Below are 14,574 nucleotides of genomic sequence, written 5' to 3'. Positions count from 1 at the left end.
ATTTTTTTTTTAAAAACACCTTTTTTTTTTTCCCCCCCCGTTTTTTTTTATTAAGAAGGAAAAAAAAAAAAAAAAAAAAAAAAAAAAAAAAAAAAAAAAAAAAGTAAATCATATCCTGCAACACCTGAATTTGGAGTAATTTCATACATACTGTGTTATAAAAAAATTATATTTCTATTAATTGTTTCTACTTGATAGGTTATTCAAATTTAAGATGTATTTTCTAAACTTTGGTAGATAAGCACGTCTGTCTTTGGGTGTATTTTCAGATTTGCAAGGAGGAGCGAACTCCAGTCAGCACACATCTAATGCTTGCAAACAGCTTTGAGAATTTGTTTTAGTGCGTTTGATAAACCGGTGGCACAAAACGTGACTGCTGCAAGATTTTCCCTACACAGTGTTCAAGAGAAAATGTATCTAAAAAGAAAACCCTCTCTGCTTTTTAGTGTCGAAATGCACTTTATCTGATACAAACTCTTACTCCATTTCTTCACTTTACTTTTAGCAGAAAGGTTATCCTGGAAAATTAAAATGTACATATTTGTTAAGCACTAATGAAAAATCAGGCATTACTTTAAGATAAATCCGTATTGCTTAAAATGACACAGTAGCTGGTATAAATTTTTCAAGGCTACATGCAAATTAGATGAATTTTAAGGTAAAGTTTTAGACAAAACACCGACTGAGAAACAAACACCATCAGATGAAAAAAAAAAAAAAACAAAAAAAAAAAAAATCCAACAAAGATTTTTCAACTGATTTAACAACTAAAAGAGTAATTACAGCCTTCGCTCGTTGGAGCATAGATGGCATTTTCTAGATTTTATGATTCACTCATGGAATTCCCCGGCAGCTCTTGGTGGTGGCTATAGCATCCATTGATGCGAGCGGTTGAGACCAATGAGGCAAGGCGAGGTCTGCTCTCACAAGCTGATTGTCTGCTCGGACGTCCCGCAGGGAAAGCTTTGGCCCACTGCTGTCCTGAGAACAATCCGAACCATTGAGGAGCCATAAGCATCTGGCTTCTCATGAGGACAAAAAAAAAAAAAAAAAAAAAAATCCTTCATTAGGTTCTTTGAAGAGAAGAGTGACTGAAGAGGCATTTTACCCAGGTTGAAAAGTGAATAATGTTTGTGGCCATTAAATGTGAAAAGCTTTTTCTTGTAGCATCCACTGCACATACTCGCAAAAAAGCAAAAGCACAAACAGTAATTTAATTGTTGGGTGGCGGCTCCTGCTCTTGATGTTTTGTTGCAACTGTCTTTTACTCTCAGTTAGACTCTTAATTAATTAAATGTGTGTATTGTGTGGATTGTAGTTTGTTGAAACGCATACATGTTTTGCATGTCTATTTAAAACAAGATGGACTCGAACACGAGACCTTGTTTCTCGATACGATGAACGTGCATCAAGGTGAAATGAAATGAAAAAATAAGGAAATCCTTTTTTTTTTTTTCTTTTAATGCAAGAACAAATGGATGTTTGCAAAAACTGATTATTTTAATCAAGTGTTTGGAGTCTTGACACCATGGCAACCATTGTTTGAGTGCTTTACTCCCTCTTGGTGAAAATGAAGCAAGCTATTTTGCTAACTTCTGATCATAAAAGCAAGAATTAGCTTTGAAATGCGTTTCTGACAGATTTAAGGTTTAACTGAGAGACTTACCAGTACTTTCAGAAATGACTGAAATGTAATGAATATAACAATGATAAAAATAACTATAATTGTTAATTACCTATAGTCATCTGGCATGGAGAACATCTGAGTCAATTGGGGACTGTGATAAGAATCCTGTCCTTGTGTTGCACCTGAGGAACAGGAAATACAGACACCCCAGGACTGTAATTTTTTTTTATATATTTCTCATATTAAATGCATTTATGCGAACATGCAGAACTTTGACGTACAGCAGTATGTCTCATGAGACGCACCAAGAGCTGGGTTCAAGCTGTTGTCTAGCCTTGCCGGCGGGGAAATGTCGGGATGTAGAGGGTGAATGGTCAGACAGTCGGCCAGTGTGTCTTGGGCTGCATCGGTGGAAGATTTCATCTACAGAAACGACACAAAAGGCTGAACATAAACAAATATGGACAGCAGAGACACTGACAGAAAGTTCACTACATCACTATTGTTCTGTTTGTGTTCTAATGTTACAAATATCATTTACAATTTTCCACGACTTCTGTAAATAATACCGCTGATAACAGTCATTAAAAGGGTTCACGCCCCCTCCTGTAAGATTATCTGCCAGTCAGCTGTCTGCATTGGCAAAATCATTCCAGCTGCTGAAATGTAGTAGCTAAGGTAATCACATCTCTTTATTAAGCATCACAGACTTGAAGACACCTAAAAAGTTCTTGAATGTTACTTGCTACACAAAGTTTTCTATTGTCTACCAGAAGATGTTTTACTCCGAAAACCCATTTATTGCATATTCATTTTTATATTATTTAATTAATGAATGAAAAATGTGTTCATCAGATCTAGAAAGAATCCAGAAGCATAAGGTTAGGACAATCTAAAAAGCATCCACAAAGATTCACACTTTTGTGATAAACATACAAATTTCCATAGAATATGTTGGAATTTTCTTTGACCATTTCTTGAATCTCTATGTATGAAAGTCAATACATGTATTTTTTACTCTATGCTTTCAGCAAACACTAAATTTATTTGTGCAGAAGACAATAAAAAAATTTAATATCACAGATTTTATTTAGAAACATCTTTGAAATTAGCTAACTTACATTTAAACAAACAGAAAAATGTATCTCCGCAAATCCTCGTGATTTTTGTTAGCATCTTCGATGACACACACCTCAAAATTAAAAACCTTTCCTCACCAACATGCAAAAATCCTAATAGCAAAATTGCACTACTGTAAAGTGCAACTCTTAATGGAGTGGCTCTCAGTGGGAAAACACTAAGACAAACAACATTACTCAGTAATTTTGTGAGACCCTTTTCTGCCTCTGTTAACCTAAGTGTGCATAAATTGACAAACTTGGCTGCAAGTCATTTCCATCTAACCACATGCACACCTTTAATTAAAGATAATGATCATCTGTGTACAGTTAAGTTGCAGAGGTAAGTGAGTGGGATGAAAAGCCTGTCACAGAGCTAATTAGGACGAAGGAAAGCACAATGAAATGAAATGTGTCACGTTCTGTAGGTAAGAGAGGTTTATTTCATGTTCACGGCTGTCATGCTACCGAAGTGAAACTCGTTTCTTCAGCTTAGCTTCAGACAGCAAATTCCTGAGATCCTCTACAAAAACAGCCCAAGGATTTTCATTCAGTGATCACAGCGTTTGAATTCCCTGTCCTTCTACTGCTTATATGATCCGTCAGATAAAAAACATCTGCTTTATTCTGCTATATTAGCATTGGGGTACTCACCTTCTTCCGTAACTGCCGCTCTTTGGTAGAATGAGACTTCATGTGTTTCCTCAATGAACTGGGGTCAGTGTAGCGTTTTGCACAGCCAGGCACCTGGCAGGCATATGGCTTCTGCACAACCACAGACACATAAACCCAGACGGTGAACGCTCACTGATCCAAAGAATCAAAACAACATCTCTAATTATACCGTGTGATTGTGATGAGGCACCACTGACTGTGTCCAGGTGTGTTCGCTGGTGTTTAGCTCTGTCGCTCGAGTTGCTGAAAGCCTTGTGGCACCCTGGGTGCTGACATAGATAGGGTTTCTCCCCTGTGTGGCTGCGCAGGTGAATCTTCAGGTTTTCAAGTCGAGAAAAAGCCTTGCTGCAGCCTTCAAACTGTGACAGTGTGAACATAAAATGTGGTTAAAATTAGTCCTGCTTATAGACCGGCAGCTTGTAAAAAGCAAAGATTTGAAACAAGTCTCATTAAAATGAAAGGTGTTGTTAAAAAAATGAGGCCTAAATTGTAAAATGCAAAGTTTTCGGAAAAAAGTCACTTATGGTTCCTTGCACAAGTATTCACACATGCTAACACCCTTTGTTGCATCAGATTAGAACCACAACCAACATATTTTGTTAGAAGTTCACGTGAGTGAACATGGATATGCAACCTGAGGCTCTAGATTGGGTTGCTCTGTTTTTTTTTTTTAAATGAAAATCAGCATAGACGTTTTTCACTTGATGGAAAAACGTCTGCGCTAATGGGCTATGGGATTTGATTTTGTTGTCTTTCTATGTTGCTGTTCTGAATAATTAATCATAATTTCAGTTTGCACTTTAATTTTTATGTTTTTTTCCCCCCAGGTTTTATGAATATGGAAAACACTAATTTGGCCTTGTTTTACTTTATTCCTTGTAAAAATGTAAATGTTTTCTCCATGTTTAAATTTAAAAAATAATTACTTTTATTATGATTTCACAATGAAACTGCGTTTTTACAGTACACTTGTGAAAATAAATCCATGGTTAAGAAGCTTTGGTACCTCTAGACATGTTGTACCTTGCTTTGTACAAGGACAAAATGACTTTTTGGACTAAAAAATGCTTCCAAAATCTATGAAAGACCAACACAAATCGTCCATAAATGAGATGTGAAGAGATACAAGATCAACCCCTTTTGAACTGATACCCCCAAATACAATTTAGATCAGTTAATCTCAGTACAAATGCAGGTGTTATGTGAAAGCCACAGAGGTTAGATAACACAATACTTAGCAAGGCACAGCAGTGTTAGGAGGCATCTGCAGCATTGTTGCCACACATGTACAGCTAAGCCCCACATTTTTAATCCCTTCTGACAGGATCAGATTTAATTAATTATTTTTTTTCTGACTAGAAGTAATGATAAGTTTTTGTAGCGGCTAACACAGCAAATAATATAAATCTAAATCAGTTTGGAAGCATTGATAATTTAAGGCTTTTACTGCTTGTTTTTACAGTGATAGGTTTCAGCTCAATGTTTCAATATTCTTCAGTGGCAAATTTGCTTACAAAGAACTTATTTCAGAGTTTAGATTTTACCAAAGTCAAATCTGACCCAAAGTTTTCACGTTTGCAGTGTGACCAGCAGGGGTCAGTGTTTAAACATGCATAACCACAGCTGCATTTTATTAACCATACATCTTACATCACCTTGACAGCATTTGGCAGCTACGGATTATGAATAAATAAACAGCAATGTTTAGTTAGTAAGCTAATAAGTATTAATGTTTTCTGTAAGACTGAAAAGTACTTTAATGAATGACAGCACCATACAGAAGGTCTTATGTGGGCAGATAGTGTCTGGCGTTTGAGGAAAATATTAATACCAAGTCTAATTCCAGTCAACATAAGTGGTTACCTCATCATGTGACCAATGACTTCATCCCTGAAACATGCAAATCATTCAGAGCCTTTTCCCCTAAGTCCAGAGTCATGCTGCCCTCTTCCTGGGGGGTTGGAAGGGGTGGTTTGTGACGGGAACCTTTTTTTTTTTTTGTCCTGATGAAGCCTCATGGTCAAGGAGCATGTCTGATATTGTTATTCTTTCTCCAAGACTGGATTCCACACATTCTTCTATCTCTTGGTCATAACTGCCAGAAATAAATAAACTTTTTTTTCCCCTCACAGAATGAGAAATTCTTGCCGTTCTTTCTTAACATAACAGTGATTTTTGACTGGGGAAAAAAAAAATAAAAAATCAAACAAGCCAATCTTGCTTTTGCAATCAATTGCAAAAAACTGATTTTCGCCTCAATTCCAGGAAAGGTATTTACATGGTCCAATCATAAGGTTTGTAAAAAAGGTTCAGGGAGAATTCCAAACATTTGGTGGAAGTGCAAATTAATTTGGAAACATGAAACAGAAAAGAGAGAAAATATGTAAAACGTTTCACACATCTCTTATTTAGGAGAGAAATCTTAGTTCATGTCTATTTCTAATAGCACTATGAAGGCCTTGCACTAATGGCTGAATTAGGGCAATACAACAATAGGAAAAAGACACCTGCCTGAACCAATGCAAACAAAGATAAATAGCCTCTCAACACCAAAAATAGACTGAACTAACTTAAAACTAAAACCCTGGCAGCAATCCAGCCAAGTCTAGAGGTAGATAGCTGTGTTACTCCCTCTCCGCTTCTCTGAGTCACAAAGCTCTCCTGAGGAGGGCTTTTTGCTGTGCCACAAGGGATGTTTAGGATTGAAAAGAAAGCAGTGTGGCTCCTCAGTCTCACAGCCAACTTCTGACAGATCCTGGCAGGTACTCACGCCCCAGCTGAACAATGACAGCTGCAATCTGTGCCAGCAGACTCTGTCTGGTGCCCGGTTCAGCTCTGAGGTCACTTCGCTATTCTACACCCTGTTAGGCTAAATTTTTTGTGCCTTTTTTTTAATCTTTCTGTTTGTGAAACCCTTTTAACTACACATACTTTCTAGGTATGTGTAGTATGTGTAATACTAGAAACTTCAAATATCTTTTACAATTTCTCAAGATAAAATTGGAAGGCCTCTGGGGATTTCATCATCAGAAACACTGACCCACAGGCAGGGTGCAACAGAAAAGATGCTAACAGTTACTGAACAAAAACGCATCAAGGGGCTTGTCATCAAACCGCCGTTTCTGAGGCGACATCAATGATCGCATAGACGGTATTCTTGGATCTGCTGTTTCTCCGAGCTTGTCAGTGTCAATTTATTTACAGAGCACATTTAAAACCTCACTGGTTGGAGAATAAAATGAGAAAAAAAGGAAAGATTAAATGTAAATTGAAATACAACAATGTTAGGGGCAAATTAATCATGGGAAGCTTTCTGTGAGGTATTAGCTCACACTCTGCGGAAGCACAAAGTCTTACAAAGTACTTTTAGTCTAATTTCTAGTGCAAATATCTTAGTACACTTGAAATAAGACAAAACTAACTCACATTAAAGTTTTCAGTAAGATACAGAGGGTTGTTTTAAGTCATCACACTTACAACAAGATATTATTTCCATAAGTGAAAATAATGATCTTCACTTATATTATAAGTGAAGATACTTTGGTACCAGTACCACTGTACAGTACTGTACCAGTACAGTACTTTGGTACAGTACTGGTACCAAAAGCACTAGTACAGTAGTACTAGTACTTTACTAGTACTAGTACTAGTACTTTTATATATATATATATATATATATATATATATATATATATATATATATATATATATATATATATATATATATATATATATTTACATATATATATATATATATTTACATATTTACAAGTTGTTTAAAATTCACATTTACCCTGAGCATACCTGTAAAAATGTTGTTGCTTAGGTTACCTAAAACAAACTGGTGAGTAACGGTTGTATTTTTAAAAAGAAACTGTTTAATAATTGTTGACCAGATTGTGGGATAACAGTACAAGTCTTAGCCTGCCCCATATGTCCGCTGTGAAACAAGAGCTACTTCAATGTTGTGATGGTGGCACAATGTGCCTCATATAACATACTACAGCTTATGTAGCTGTCATCTATTTACTTAAAGAAAAATACATATTTCTACTTTTTAAAATATTTTATCTTCTTAAAAATAAATTTTACTCATAGGGAAAAAATGTCTAAGACATGCAAACTGCTTCAAAATGTTTAAAAAAAATCAAATGACTGTGGGTAGCCTGCGTAAAAGCTTTTCTTTTCCTGCTTAGGTGTTTTCTGGAGAAACAACTACAGGTTCAAATTCTCCTTTTGGCAATAAGCTGCTGCCATAAATGTTTCATCACCGAATGATTAAAGGGAGCCATCCAACAACGGCAGCCGCCATGGCAACAGAGCCAGTTTCAACTAATAAGTGAGTATTTTGGAGCAGAAGGTCGACTGCAGGTATGCGTGATGTTAATATTTAACTTGTTAAAAGCATCAATGTACTAAACCGTGTTTAGCTGATGACTTGTTAATTACTCATCCAAGTCAGAAGTAGGAGTGAGGAAATGACAACACATTCTAGGCATATATGTGTCTAAGAAATAAACTGGTTCCACCATTGTGTGTGCTAAACAACCTTTATGACACAAAGAGACATTTTTTATGCTGACAAAATTTGTCTAGAGATGCAAAACCTGCATGATTTTTTGTTTCTCATGTCTTGTTCTATTATTTACAGTAATTAGGATGTAATTAAATGCACTAATTGCTGTGCTTAATTGAAAGGGATTTGTTAAATGCATGCATGCCATCTAAACTTTAGAAATGAAAATATTTTCTGTGTTTAATTTTTTTTTTTTTTTTTTTTGCTACCAGTGTATGGTTTCAAGCTTGTGGCATAACATGGAAATATAAACTTTTAATTTCCACACTTTGAAGACAAAATTTGTATGCATTTTTAAAAAATATTTTCATTTAGGAGTAGTACTGACAAAGCTATGACATTAAACAATGTTATCAAAGATTTACACTTAGACTGCACTTTAAATTCCATATTAAAAGTAACATGTCTTGGTATTATTGGATCTCAGTGTTGTGCTTAGCAAAGCTGATCATAACATACTGACTCATTTTGTATTTACATTTCACATTATTATTTTTTAATGTAAACTTTGCCTTTACCATTTTAAGTTTTTTTTTGTATTTTAATACAACTTTTGAAACATTTTTTTTCCTGTAGAAAACTTTTAATTACCTTATGCATCGATGGTGCAATGTAAAAAAAAAAAAAAAAAAAAAAGCTTGCCTTGTTTTATCTCCCCATCTGAAACATTTTAAAATAAACTATCTCTGTTGCCAAAGGGGCATCACCTTCCCAGGACAGCAGCCAAGCTTTTCGGGCTCAGTCCTGGCAAACCCCTTGGATGCAGACAACCACAATAGCTTGCAGAGGCCCAGTGGGTATTGCCAGAGCTGCAGTGCAAGGCCTCTTTTGTGCTTATTTAATAACTATATAATTGAGTTAACTCCCATGCCAATTATCACAGAGCTCTGCTAATTGCCCCGTGGCTTAAGTTAGAATCGGACTGGCTATATTTTAAATGAAGACCTTTCCCAAATGTCATTTCACATGAGGGTAGTCACCCTAATAATGATTTTTTTTTTGGCAGCCTTCAAATGGACACTGTAGTGTTAATTTGCTCATAGTGAAGCGAATTTAGCGAGGTCCGCCATTTATCATGCTTCTGGGTTGTCGGCATTCAGTTATGTCGTTTCACAGAGGAGCAAAACCTTTTCTGCTGATTGAGTGTTTTCAGACAACAATCAGAAACAAGGAGAATGCAGGAGTGATTTCAGCAGAATGAGATGCAAGAGAAAAATATGTGAGGTATACCGAGCATTTGTTGGGTTTCTCTCCGGAGTGGACCCTCATATGGATAAGAAGCTTGTATCTGGCATTGAATGGCTTAAAGTTTCGTGGACAGCCAACCCAATAGCACGTGAAGTCCTCTGCCTTTTGCTGGTCCACGTGCAGCTTCTCTATGTGCCTTACCAGCTCCTCCTTTTGGTCGTAAACTGCAGTGCAATCCAGCCACCTGCAGCAGTGGGTGCCGCAGTCCTCCGCCTCCCCTTCCTCCTCCTCCAGCATGGGAATCTGTGGTAAAAAGCTGACTCCGTGCCTGTGTGGAAACATGGGAGCTTGCATGGCAGCGTTCTGAGACTGGGCCTTCATTTTGCAGTGGTATCTGGGAGGGTTTATGTGATGATGCGAGTGGTAAGGGGGAGGAGGCCCATGTGGAACGGCGGCTTCTTGGACCCTCGTCACCGACGCTGGCTCTGGCTGCAACGGTGGTAGAATGCAGTTAGACATTTGGCTGCAACTCTCTGAAGTCTTTTCCAGGAACCCTTCTTCATGTGAAAGGCACTGCGGCCCCACCATCATGTTAGCCATCTGGTTCTCCAGGCCCCCTCCCTCGTCAAGCACCTGCATTCGGCCACACTCTGACAGCTGGGTTAATGCCTGGGTAGGGCCCGGCACGCTGCATGGATGGTGGTGGGGTATGCAGCGACCTTTCACCCCTAAGAAATGACCATATCCGTCAGAGTGAACAGGAGACAGGGTGAGATGGGATGACGGAGAGCTGCGAGAACCGTTGATGTAAGCCACAAGCGACGTGGGCGAGGTCCGTATAATGCTGTTAAAGTCAATCCCCATGACGTCTGACAACGGCGACGTGGAAAGCGCTCTCTTCTTCGCATGAGATTGCCTCGGGCTTCCAGCCTCAGCAGCAAAAAGATACGAGGGCAGGGAGGCGGAGGTGCTTGTTTCTCCTGACGCGGTGGTGCCCGACATGGCCGTGCCGGGGGAGAGGCTGAGTTGTTCACCGCCCTCACCGGCTTGGGCGCAGCTCTGAGGTAGTCCCACGGGGGGAAGCACACGGTAGCCATATGCCCAGTCCTGTTTGCCACTAAACACGGACTGGGTTTCAAACAGGCTGAGGGTGGTGGACGCCAGGGATTCTCTGGAAAATAAGGACCTGAAAAAGATTCCTGTTTGCTTTAGAAATAATATCAAATCTTGTGAGGGCCTCATACAAATGGCATAACACTGAAATATCGCTCACCTGGCATCGTTGTGAGAAAATGGCACACTGTGAGAGGACGGAGGCCGAAGTCTCGCAGGAAATGTTGGCACTGAGAAAGCACTTATAGGACTGCTGGTCACTGTTAGATTAACACCCGCTGCCGGACCAGAAGCATCAAAAGTGGATCCAGACACTGCAAAATCAGCTGGAGACAATCCAGAACTTTAAAAAATAACCTGGGTTGTACTGCACTAGAGCTTATAAGTTATGGGGACAAAATTAGATAAAAACCAAACTCAAAAGCACTTAGCCATCAGCAGATTTTAACTGTGCAGCTATGAGCTATGATATAACTGTGAACCACACTGGAAATTATAGGTCTTCAGTGCTCTTTGAGTAGCATGCATTGGATCTAGTCTATTTTATTCTAATGCCCCTAAATATAAAGAGCACACAGATCAGGGATGAAGCTGCAGAGACGCTTTGAAAAGCTTTGAAAAAGACATGGCTATTATTCTAAAGCAGATCATTGTTCCAATGTAATTCCAGAGTAGCTGTAGCGATGCTCAGCTCAGGTGGATGAAGCTGTAGACAAGTCTAAGTTGAGTAAAAGAAGTTACTCTATTTAGAGGAGAACATTGAACTTTTAGTGCTCTGTAAAAAAAACAAAACAAAACAAAACATATGGGTGACGGAAAACAAATACTCCACATCACCCTGAAACAGCGCAGAGACATGGAACGTGTCCAGTGTTAGCAGGAATATTTTATTTATTCAAATAAAAACACACAAAACCCCAATAAGATGCAGGGTAAGAAAATGTGAGAAGTTTAATGAGTTTGAATACTTTTGTAAGACAGTGAAAAGCTTTAAAATGCTGTTTTAGAAAATAAAGTAACACCTAGATTTTACTCACACAAGCATTTTTGCAAGACATTTTCATCCTTTAAGTTTTGTTTTTTACCTTTGACACTGTAGATAGAAGAGTTTAGGAGTTTTGCGTTCCTGGCAGTTGTCTTAGTTGTGTTCTGAAGTGGAAAAGCGGGTATTTGCTCTGGGTTCCTGGGTGGCACCGTTAAATTTTTTCCGTTGGTCAACACTTTTCTGCGGAGGCTCAGGTTAGGGAGGACAACATGGCCCTCATTTTGGTTTCCAAATGCTAAAGAATGGATGCTTCTGCCTTTTGCTTTCTCCGTTCTGCCTGTGGACGACCTAAGTCCGGCTTGTTGAGGTGAGGAAGACACGGGTATCCCGATGGTCTGGGACTGGTGGCCTCTGATTGTATTCAGCGATGGAGGAATGCTGCAGGGAGACACCAGGAGCTGGCAACCTTTTCCACTCATGGCTGAGGCAGATTCTGCAAAGGATCTGCGCTCATGAAGAACTCTTAGTCCAAGAGCTGTGTCTTGTGAAGATGATTTTGTATCAAAGATGGGCGTCCAAGGGTAATGCCTTCAAATATACAAAAAAGTTTAAAGAAATAATCTCAAAAAGGACAAATAAATCAAAAATTGAGTATACACAATAAATCCTTTCAGTATGTAAATAAAAATAAGAAATGTTCGTAGTCTTAAAAAGTCTTGAAAATGATGCAATTTAGTTTTAATCACTTTCCAAATCTGGATGATTGATCGCTTTGATTTTATTAAAATTACTAACTCATAACACTATCTTCTGAATTGAAAAAGGAGCCGTCGTATCCTTAAGGTTTTAAACCAACTCAGTGTTGTAATCTTCAGGACTTTTTTTGTCTCATTTTGGAATTTGTCCCTCTGTAATTTTCTTATTTTGCTCATTCAATTCTTCTGTTATTGATCTGTCATATTAAATTTCTGCTCAGAGTTGCAGTTTTTGGTTTTGGTTGTTTTGCGTTGATCCGAGTTCCTGGTTTATTTTAGAACTGCTCCATAAACTCTAGGAATTCAGTTTTGGTTTCCCGACGCTTCTGTTTCTAAATGTCTCATTTCGTTTGAATTTGGATTAATACTTTAATCAAACCTGTTCGTTGGGTCTCATGCATTGCACTGTGTTCTGGTTTCAGTGATTTTGCTTCCCTGTGTGTTCCATCTGCCACTTCTCCTTCTTCCTGGTTCAACATCAGCTACTTGCCTTCCCACACAGTTGCACCCTGTTTATAATCAACCACCTGCTCCCGGATTAGTAATCACACTTTGTGGTGACTGTAGGTTTTCACCGTGTTCTTGAAGTTTCATAATTGGAATTTATGTCCTGTTGTAATTTGGTTTTTGATTTTACTTCCTCAAAAAACAAAAACAAAAAAACAAACAATATACTTGAACAAAGTTTGATGTCTTTGCACTGGCACCTTTTCATTTTAGAATTTGTTCTCATTCTAACTCAATGTTTCCCAACTCTGGTCTTCAATGCACACTGTCCAGTATATTTGGATGTTTCCCTGATTTAAGACATCTGATACAGATGATTGCAGTTCAGCAAAAACCTGAAATTATATGCGCTTGAAGTAGGGAAACATCTGACACATGCAGGGCAGTGTGTCTTTTCGGACCAGGGTTGGGAAACACTTCCCTAACAAGCCATCAGACTTTAACTTAAGCTCATTTCTCCATGACAGAATTATTAAAGACATATTCCAACTGAAGACCTCAAGTTCTTGTCAGTCTGCTCTTAGCTCCAGGGTCCAAATATAACAGGATCACTTTTTCCAGACTTTTATACCTTGACTGTGGAAAAAGGTTCCTTTTGTTTATATTGTCTTGAGAGTGTTTACGCGTTTAAAAAAACAAAACAAAAAAAAAAAAACAAAAACAAAAACGGATTACTTTTTTTATATAACTCTTGAATTATCTGCATGATTGTCTGCTGGGTTTAATAAGTTTTTTTTTTTGGTTTTTTTTTTTTAACATGTTTCAACTGTTACGCTGTGTGGTATATTGTGATGTTGCCTGTGAAAGACGCTATATCATTAAAATTAATAACTTTATCAAATTCAAATTCGAAGAGAGGGCACATAATAAAGTCCGACTGCCTGAAAATCAACATAATATCATTAAAACAGCTATGAACGGATTTAGAAAATGGAGTCCTGAATGGTCATGGAACATTTGTGAAATCTCAAGTAAATTGTACGCTTTGTAGCCTGATACATATCTACAAAACTTTTATTAAAAAAAAAAAAAAAGACTATTTATCACCGCGTCATTGTGACGCATCAACTTACCTGCAATGAGCGGACACTGTTCCCCAAACTGACCGGACCCTTCAGTCCTCCGAGTTGTTCACCTTATTCTCATTTCTGGTTTTTCTTGCCGAGTTTTTGACAAGTGAGAAATAAAGCTGAGCCGGTTAGAAATCCCTCCGCAGCTTCCCCGCGATCTTTATCCTCTGTTTCCAGGAACAACTTCTTTTTTTTTTTTTTTTTTTTTTTGCTTTCTTGCGTCCCGATTATACTTTTGCCCTTGGCGCAGCTGTATGTGCACTACGTCATCTCAAGAGCACTTCAAGAGTAAATCATTAAGTGTTTTTTTTTTTTTTTTTTTTTTGCTTTGTTAGTTTAGTTAGTGTGTATGACAGAGCTCCTCATCCTAAACGCAGACTGCAGGTTTATTTACAACTCTTATGCACCTTCAACTGAATTATACTTTGTGAAGCTTCCAGATCAGAATTCATAAAGTTTTTATCTAATTTTTTTTTTACTATTATACATAAATAAAGCTAATTAGGGGGAATATTTTTATCTTTCACCACAAATTATGTTTTTTATACAATATCCTCCTACAAAATTTGCTGTAAGTTGGTGCTAGATACATACCTGACTTAAACTGAATATAATTTTATAGGGGTTCAATCTGCAGACCAGGGATAAGTTCATGCGACTTCTGCTATTAAAAGAGCAATTTTTTTTGCTTTTGCTCTTAATAACTAAATTTTGTCCGTAGCCTGAAAATCTAAATGACTCTCCAAAAAAGATGACTCGGGTATGAAGTTTGTAAACTATAAAACATTTGCTCTCGTCGGAACCGAGAGAAGCACAAATATTATTTAATATCTTAAGTTTAAAAGCAAAGAAATGTATCAGTACGTAGAAACAATATCTTTGAAGCATCATTTATTCATTAAGATTAAAGTAAATAAAATATGCAACACAGTGACCTTTGCTTCTCATTTGTTTCAAACC

The 14,574-nt window shown here is 37.7% G+C and overlaps 1 protein-coding gene across 4 annotated transcripts in view; it reads right to left on the bottom strand.

Annotated features, from left to right (window-relative positions):
- glis3 (GLIS family zinc finger 3) overlaps positions 1-14,042 on the bottom strand; it is a 20,170-nt gene extending 6,128 nt beyond the window's left edge. The window contains exons 1-9 of one of the 4 annotated variants that reach the window (XM_015027469.1): positions 13,618-14,042; positions 11,383-11,870; positions 10,458-10,623; positions 9,227-10,370; positions 3,618-3,779; positions 3,400-3,510; positions 1,933-2,050; positions 1,737-1,809; positions 728-1,022 (exon numbers count right to left, since the gene is read on the bottom strand). In XM_015027469.1, the coding sequence (XP_014882955.1) occupies positions 824-1,022; positions 1,737-1,809; positions 1,933-2,050; positions 3,400-3,510; positions 3,618-3,779; positions 9,227-10,370; positions 10,458-10,623; positions 11,383-11,761 (2,352 nt within the window). In that variant the 5' untranslated portion in view covers positions 11,762-11,870; positions 13,618-14,042 and the 3' untranslated portion in view covers positions 728-823. Of the gene's footprint in view, positions 1-727; positions 1,023-1,736; positions 1,810-1,908; positions 2,051-3,399; positions 3,511-3,617; positions 3,780-9,226; positions 10,371-10,457; positions 10,624-11,382; positions 11,871-13,617 lie in introns of those variants that run through there. The other 3 variants (XM_015027464.1, XM_015027459.1, XM_015027456.1) reach the window with 3 other exon arrangements.
- Positions 14,043-14,574: the final 532 nt, after the last annotated feature.

Source organism: Poecilia latipinna, unplaced genomic scaffold, assembly GCF_001443285.1.
Source record: "Poecilia latipinna isolate Pla-1442-1.1 unplaced genomic scaffold, P_latipinna-1.0 Scaffold103, whole genome shotgun sequence".
In the NCBI taxonomy this organism is placed as follows: Eukaryota; Metazoa; Chordata; class Actinopteri; order Cyprinodontiformes; family Poeciliidae; genus Poecilia; species Poecilia latipinna.
Note: the sequence above shows the minus strand (reverse complement) of the source record. Positions and strands in the feature narration are given on the sequence as shown.